Below are 8227 nucleotides of genomic sequence, written 5' to 3'. Positions count from 1 at the left end.
GATTTTGAAGTTTGAACAGAGACAGCGACACAGGCGCAACGTCTGGCAACACGCAAGCACAACGAACGAGGCACCATCAGCCTTCACGATCACATCACAGGCGCGGCAGCAAATCAATCACGGCGTTGGCCACGTTGCTGGCATGGCAACAACGACGCGAGAGCAACGCCACCATCATCAATCCACCCACCTTCCGCCCGCCACGACGTGCGCCAAAGGGCACGAAGAAAAGGAGAAAAAGAAAGAGAAACCAGCGCGGCGCGGTCGCCAATCCTACCTGCCTGCCCTCCGCGGAGACCGTTGCCCGCTTCGCCGTCACAGCCAGCCCCCAATCAAAAGAGCAGAGCAGAGCCCCCCTCTTCCCCCTTCTCCCTCCCTCCCTCCCCGCTGGCCGGCACTTTCCCCAGTCGATCGGGATTCGGGGAGCATGGCGAGGGCCCTCGACGGCTGCTACTCCGCCAAAGACGTCGCCTACAGGTTCGCCGATTTCCTTCCCGTGGCTCTCTTCTGCTCAGGGAACCTACAGTTGAACCCTAGGATCGACAATCTTGTTTGGTCTTTGACCTTGACTGCCTTGCTTCTTCCCGTGTTTGTTCTCAAAAGTCTGTGCTACTTACCGTCCACTAAGGTCAATTTGAGATTACTGATGCGGTATTGCTGGGTTCAGTTGGTACATCATGGATGGATACTGAATCTTTTGTTGCTTCTAGTTATGTTCTGGCTGCTAGAACCTCTGTTTCTTCAGAATACTGAAATGAAATGATCATCGTTGGCACTCTGTTTATTTGAAGAGATCAGCATCTCTGAGCTCAACATCTGGCTCACGGCTGGGATAAGAGGTGTTAAGTGGATTAGTCAGATGTAGCCTTACTTCCCTCTTTTGTTTTTCTGTACAGTTTTGACATGTAAAATCCCCTTTGAGGCTTCTCCTCTTATCTTAATGAATGGAAAGCAGCATCTCTGTGTTACGTTTAAAAAAAATGTTACGTTTTGAGTGCAGAAGGATATAATAAATTCTGTGGGACATAATTTGAACTTGTGAAGGCATACAGAAAAACACGGAATTGTCATTTATATGCGAATACGACGTTCTTGTCAAAGCGGTAGGATGGTAGTTTCAGGTTTCTATGTTCAGTCTGATGATGTGTGTTCTTTGTTTCTTCATGAAAGCTGTGGGTACTGTGGCTATGCATTGAACTTGAGCTCCTCGACACGGAACACGGCCAACATTGGATCAAAGTATGGAAAGCAGATCAGGAAAGGCGTCGTCTCATTCTTCGCAGTCGACGAGAACCGGTTCACGCAAACCGACGAAGTGAGCTGCACGCCGTACTTCCGCTCAAGGTCTTCCTGGGGTTTCTTCAGAAGGAGGACACGATTGCTCTGCCGCAAGTGCAATGGCCATATCGGTAATGCTTATGACGACGAGGACTCTGCCTTGTATCATAGCTCAGATGACACACTCGCAAGCTCAGAGGTCAGCTGCACGTCTAGTCGAAAGAAATATGTTATCAAGATCAATGCGCTACAGCCATCATCGGACGACTCCGGTGTTCCATTCTCTCAATGACAGCAATCTGAAATGATGTATTGTATGCCTTGAAAAGCATGGTAAGGTCTCTACTCTGTGCCGGACTGGGATGCTGTGAATCAGAGCTTTTCAAGGGAACTTGCCATCTCTGTGATGCTTCAGTCATCTCACTGCACATACTTGATAGTAATTTTTCATTTCTTTTCTATTACCGTTGTACATGTATACTTTAAACAGAAGTGTCAATTTTTGGTTGTGTTGATAGTACAAAATGGGAGGGTCTTTTTGGTGTCTACGTCGGTACTTGTGTATCTATGTCTTCAGCGTGTTTGCAACATGTTTGCCATATTCAGTCGCCTCCCTATCAGGCGTTCAGTCTCATAAAGGCGTTCTTGAAGTTGTTCATGTGGGAAGGGGTCAAAGCTGTTTGCGTCGAAGAGAAAAATGTATTGAGATACTGTGAATATTATCTATCAAAATGATGTCTATCTTCAGTTTATTGTCTAATAGAAAGATTTCTTTTATACACAAATATACTTCAAAGCCAAACAAGAAGGACCACTAATTCGTGTGAATACCAATATCAATCTAACTTGGTATACCTGTTACATTGCCGTTCTGACCGGATCATGGTTTTGTAATCTGCATCATGTCTTCTCAGGAGAAATTACCACTCTGTTATTTGAGCTGCTTTGGATATCTGAATGTAATTCGTAAGAGATCCAATGCATCATTGCACCCCTTCCTTTGTTTTCATTGTTCAGTTTTTCACTTTTTGTTGACACCTCACAAATGGAAAATCGTTTGAATACAGTGAATGAATCCGCAGGATTTGCAGTGAATCATTGTCACTGTAAATTCATCCACGTCCTCCTTTGAGATAGCAAAATGAAGATGACCAATTCCTCTAAAGGATGTAGTTGTTGCTGCCACTGCAGAAGGGGGTTTTTTCGCGTATGTGTATTAGCAAATTCTGCACATGGAATCGCTGTTCAAGCAATTGAAAAGGTTTCTGTAGCAACTAGAAATCGACAGAGATAAAGCAGAAATGATGATTCAGAGTTAGCAGTTCACAGTAACCACATCATGAATTGGTAACTGTGAGAGTTCCAGACTAATTTCACAGCTGGAACTCTTGTGAGCATAACAAATCAATCTAAGACTGGATGTATGCAATGCAGACAAAATCCATCTCAATTACAGCGTTGCACAACAGAAGGAACACCAATTCTGCCCAGTGTTGCACAACCAAGTACGATTTGTCGGCGTCTACTGATAAAATCTACTTACTCCAGAGCGCACACAATTTTGCATTACAGAAGAAACAGCAATCGCACACAAACAGAGATATAGCAGGCCAACCAGCGAGACAAAATTCAGAAACACGGTGTATATTGATTTCCAACTCCAGATGCGAGTAGCTTTGTTTCACGATTCACTTGGAACTACAGAGGAAGTAGCAAACCACACTAGTCGCGGTATCATCAAGCTTTTGGGATCTGCAGGGGAGGGGCGAGGAAGCGCCTAGCCGCCGAAGCCGTAGAGGGTGCGGCCCTGGCGCTTGAGGGCGTAGACGACGTCCATGGCGGTGACGGTCTTGCGGCGGGCGTGCTCGGTGTAGGTGACGGCGTCGCGGATGACGTTCTCGAGGAAGATCTTGAGCACGCCGCGGGTCTCCTCGTAGATGAGCCCCGAGATGCGCTTCACGCCGCCCCTCCGAGCGAGGCGCCGGATCGCCGGCTTGGTGATGCCCTGGATGTTGTCGCGGAGCACCTTCCTGTGGCGCTTGGCGCCGCCCTTGCCGAGCCCCTTGCCTCCCTTGCCGCGCCCGGACATGGTCGCCGACGATCCTCTTCGAGCTGCTGGCGAGCGAATGTGGGGTTGGAGTAGCGGTGGTGGTTGGTGGTTTGTGTTGTGATTTGCGGGGAGGGGCGAGGGGCGTTTTAAAGGGGAGAGAGGTTGGAGGAGGCGTGTGCCTGCCGTTCGATGCGGATGCGGTGGACGGTCGAGATGGGGATCCGCGAGAGAGATGCCGCGGATCGCTGACGTGGCGGGAGGCTTGGACCTGTGGCTTGGCGGGCCGGGTCAGAGGTGGGGCGGCAGCTCGAATTTTTGGGCTGTTGGCGGGGGGTTGTGGCTTTCCTTCCTTTTGTGAGAACTTTCCAGATTTTAAGTTACGAACCAACTTTCTGGATTTAGACGGAGTGCTTTGATTGCAGATATAAACTTTGGCTGAAATTCAACGCGAGATGTGGTATACAGGAGAATCAATCCAAACCTCCTTTTGTTTTTGGTGCATGGACCATGATTGTTGATGAGTATAATGGCGCGATCCAAACCTCTTTTTTATTTATGTTCCTTTTTTCCAAGACTGTTTTTCCTTTTCTTTTCGTGTGTTTCCTTTTTTTTACATTTTAAACAAAATAAAATAATGTTATATTATATGTGAAAGCATTTCTTAATGTATGAACATTTTTAGAAACATGAACACCTTTGAAAATTCATGAGTGGTTTTATTTCCGTGAATAAAAATCTTTTAAAAAATTGGCAAACATACATTAAATTCATGAATATTTTTTAGATGTGAAACCATTTCTTAATGCATGAAAAATTTAAGATCAAGCAGAAGGACATGTCCTATGGTCGGGTATTGGTTGAGTTGTAATCTAGTGTCGGCCCCGTTGTGGGTTTAGCCGGTTCCCCTTCAAATTTTGGCACCTCTGTACATAAACCCTCTATTTCGCCTAAATAAAAAGGCAATGCTTCTGTCGGTTCCTTAAAAAAAACTAGCTCCCACCACAACATATCGTGCGTTTGCTCGCTACCGCGCTAGGCGCACGATAGGAGCTCTCATAGGTCCATCATCCCTCAGTTTGTTGCAAGAGATCATGGTATGTGAGAAAATACCAGAGCTTGAGTCCCTTGATCGAGAAGATGAACTTCCTGGTTACTGGTCGCTAGAAATACTAGAGCTGCATCTTCACCTCCCCTCTGATTCGTAGGCATCGCAGATCTTCCGCACCTCCACTTCCTGATTGTCGGGCAACAATAACTCTTGCCGCTTCTGGATAGACCCATGGCTCGACATGAAGTATATTACGGAATATGCCCCCCCAAATCTTTTACCGGATCCCGAAGCGATGTCGACAAGATCGTTCCGTGTGCTATGGGCTCTTTGGGAGGGTATAAGTTTGCGACATTCATGACGCCCTTGGCCTGACTGCCTTGGTCCCATACAAGGGGCTATGGCGGCGTATCAATCACGTACAACTCTCCGACCAACCCAACGAGCTGAGATGGAGATGGACTAACTCCGGTCAGTACTCCGCCAAGTGCCGCTATCTAGCTCTCTTCCACGGTTCTATCCCGGACCTGAACTGGCGCCTTCACCGGAAAACAAGGGCTCCCCTGCGAGTGAAGGTGTTCTCTTGGTTATTGATAACCCACAAGTATAAGGGATCAATCGTAATCATATCGATAAGTAAGAGTGTCGAACCCAATGAGAAGCACGAGGAAATGACAAGCAGTTTTTAGCAAGGTATTTTCTGTGGGCACTAAAATTTTCGATAACATATAGTTTGTAGCAGGACAATTTGTAACGAGTAAGTAATAGTATCGGTAACGAAGGTGCAGCAAGGTAGCTCGATCCTTTTTGTAGCAAAGGACAGGGCAGAAAGATCTCTTATAATAAGCAAAGCGTCCCCGAGGACACACTAGTCACTTTTATCATGTTTGTTTAATTCGTGTTTGTTATTTTGATAATTTGATATGTGAGTGGTCCGGTGCTTGGATGTTGTTTTTACTTGGATAAGCCTTTCGCTTATGATTACCCCCTCTCGCAAGCATCCACAACTATAAAAGAAAAATTAAGATAAATCTAACCTGAAAGTGCGTTATATCGACTAGAGGGGGTGAATAGGCGATTTTTATGAAATTCTTCACTTAGGAATTTGCTGGTGAGGAAATTTTTTAGCGAAGAACTACTAGCAGCGGAATAAGTACTCAAAAGTAAACACAACAGAATACAAGCATAGTCATCATGATGAAATGAAGACAGGCACAGAGTACAGGAAGCGTAATCACAGGATAACTCAGGATGAAGACAAACAGACTGAAGAAATTGAACTGAGGAAATTGAGAAAGTCTTCAGTCAAAGTCTTCAAACACGGATATGAACAAACATACAACACAGTTATGAGGAAATGAAAGAGTTGAGGAAATAGAACCAGTAAGCTCGGTGAAGACAATGATTAGGTAGACCAGTTCCAACTACTGTCTCAGTTGTACGTCTGGTTGGAGCGGCTGAGTATTTAAAATCGAGGACACACAGTCCCGGACACCCAGTCAAGGACACTTGGTCCAAGACACCCAGTCCTCACCGTATTCTCCTTGAACTAAGGTCACATAGACCTCGTCCAATCACTCGTGGTAAGTCTTCAAGCGACTTCCAAACCTTCACAAACTTGGTCACTCAGCGATCCACAATTCCTCTTGGATGCTCTAGACCATGACGCCTAACCGTCTAGAAGAAGCACAGTCTTTAAAGGTAACAAGCGTCGGATCCACTCAGGATCAATCTCTTCAGTGATGCTCAATCACTTGGGGTTTGTAGGTGTTTGGGTTTTGGGTTTTTGGTTTTTCCTTACTTGATGATTTTCGCTCAAAGTCCTCGAAGGATGGGTTGCTCTCAAATGACAAGTGTCAGTTTCTCTCGGAGCAGCCAACCAGCTAGTGGTTGTAGGGGCGGCTATTTATAGCCTATGGAGCAGCCCGACATGATAAGACATAAATGCCCTTCAATGATATGACCGTTAGGTGGATAGATATTTTGGGATAGCTGGCGCATAGCACAACAACGGTCGGAATTTTGAGTAGCAAAATCCTCAAGGCTATCATGTTCCTCACTGTGTAGGCAATCCGCACTAGCGAATTCCTAACTCCTCAGTCAGGACAAATTCCTAAGAGACCAGAAGAACTTCGTCTCTGTCACTGAAGAAATTGACTGAACTGTATGAGATTTCCAATGGCTTCACTCGAAGGGATTGGTAGATGTAGGATTTGAGTTGAGCATCATATGGAAATTTTCCTTAGTATTTCCTCGACCCCCTTTAACAGTACGGTGTTTCCTATGACTCAAAAAAGAGAAAAACAAAACTATGAACACGAAAGTCTTCAAGCTTCATATTTCTTGCATGAATATCAAGTCTTCACGGACACACCAATTTCTTCACTTTCAAAGTCTTCATGAAAGTCTTCAGAAATACCAAAATCTTCAGTCGAAGATATTCATTTTTAGGGGTCGACTTTTTCTGTAAATATCAAACTCCTCATAGACTTATAGACCTGTGTACACTCACACACGCATTAGTCCCTTAACCTATAAGTCTTCAATACACCAAAATCACTAAGGGGCACTAGATGCACTTACAATCTCCCATTTTTTGCTGACTGATGACAATATATGTTAAGTTTTCAACGGGGATAAACATATGAAGTGTAAATACTGATATTGAGGAATTTGATTGCAAGATATAGAAGAACTCCCCCTGAAGATGTGCATAGTGAGGAATTTGTTTTTGAAGCAATGCATACTTGAAGAGTTGAATCATGGAGATCTCCCCCTATATCTTGTAATTCATACACGCATTTAACATATAATATGAAGAATTTGAAATGCATGATGAAATATGGTGCCTGATGAAATTCAGCATGCGTGCAATAATATTAACAAGGAATAAGCATGTAGAATAGTGCATCAAGAGTATCAGAGCACAATGCATCAAAAGTATCAGAGCACCATCGGGTTTAAGATTACAACTCGATCCAATAAAGTTTCAGAAGAACGAGAGTTGTAACTTAGCAAAATAAATGCCCATATAGTAGACCCGCTTGAAGACTAACTCATATTTCTCCCCCTTTGTCATCGAATGTCCAAAAGGATCGAAAATGAGGACTAACGCCCCTGAAGATAATCATGTTGATGAAGGAGCGCCAGCGTTGTTGGGGTCGTTTGTTGATGTAGGGCCTGCCGCAGTGTCGTCCAAATCTTCATGTTCATCAGTGTCGCGCGATGAAGAATATGAGCTGGCCACCAGAGAAGGAACCTTGACCTTCTTGAATTTCTTCGGAGGAGGTGCAGACCAGTCAAAATCTTCATTAATACCCATGTACTTCAGATCTTCTTCACCATACAGATGTGACAGGATTGCCCAGGTGCGATCAAAGACTTGATGGAGGTAGTAGTGGTTTTTCTTCACTGCATTGTGTGTGGCAGTCATGTTGTGAAGAAGTGAACCAAATTGACGCTTAACCCATTTGTGATTTCGATCCACCTTCTGGTGAAGACTAAGCAGAAGTTCATGGTCAATCATCACACGCGGAGCAGTGGCTTGAGGAGTGGACTTAGATGCATTGGCAGAGTCATCATTGGTGGAATAATATGCAGCTTTGCGAAACTGACCATCCAATGGATGAATGCCTTCATCAATTACAGCTGGTGCCTTGCCCTTTTCATCAACTGAGGAATATGTCTGCTTGAGGACTTCAATTGGGGGCAAGTAGCTGAGATGGTTCTGGAAATCAGCTTTGTAGTTGAGTGAAGACCTTGTCCTGAGGAATCTCATGATCCAAGGTCCATAAGGCTTCAGCTCAAACGGAGACAGTGCAACATTGGCCATAGTCCTCATGAAGAAATCG

At 44.9% G+C, this 8227-nt stretch overlaps 2 protein-coding genes across 2 annotated transcripts; one reads left to right on the top strand and one right to left on the bottom strand.

Annotated features, from left to right (window-relative positions):
* Positions 1-210: 210 nt before the first annotated feature.
* On the top strand, positions 211-1680 carry LOC119283158 (uncharacterized protein At4g08330, chloroplastic-like). The gene is made up of 2 exons (XM_037562918.1): positions 211-477; positions 1171-1680. The coding sequence occupies exons 1-2, from the start codon at positions 428-430 to the stop codon at positions 1568-1570; spliced, it is 450 nt and encodes a 149-aa protein (XP_037418815.1). The 5' UTR covers positions 211-427; the 3' UTR covers positions 1571-1680.
* Positions 1681-2903: 1223 nt separating this feature from the next.
* On the bottom strand, positions 2904-3444 carry LOC119283142 (histone H4). The gene has a single exon (XM_037562917.1). The coding sequence runs from the start codon at positions 3365-3367 to the stop codon at positions 3056-3058; it is 312 nt and encodes a 103-aa protein (XP_037418814.1). The 5' UTR covers positions 3368-3444; the 3' UTR covers positions 2904-3055.
* Positions 3445-8227: the final 4783 nt, after the last annotated feature.

The sequence above is a fragment of the Triticum dicoccoides genome, chromosome 1A (assembly GCF_002162155.2).
Source record: "Triticum dicoccoides isolate Atlit2015 ecotype Zavitan chromosome 1A, WEW_v2.0, whole genome shotgun sequence".
Lineage (NCBI taxonomy): Eukaryota > Viridiplantae > Streptophyta > Magnoliopsida > Poales > Poaceae > Triticum > Triticum dicoccoides.
Note: the sequence above shows the minus strand (reverse complement) of the source record. Positions and strands in the feature narration are given on the sequence as shown.

Excerpts from the sequence above, each read along its gene's own strand:
- LOC119283158 (XM_037562918.1), top strand. The coding sequence starts at position 428 with ATGGCGAGGGCCCTCGACGGCTGCTACTCCGCCAAAGACGTCGCCTAC. Across the intron at positions 478-1,170 it reads GCCAAAGACGTCGCCTACAG|CTGTGGGTACTGTGGCTATG; the intron begins GTTCGCCGATTT and ends TCTTCATGAAAG.
- LOC119283142 (XM_037562917.1), bottom strand. The coding sequence starts at position 3,367 with ATGTCCGGGCGCGGCAAGGGAGGCAAGGGGCTCGGCAAGGGCGGCGCC.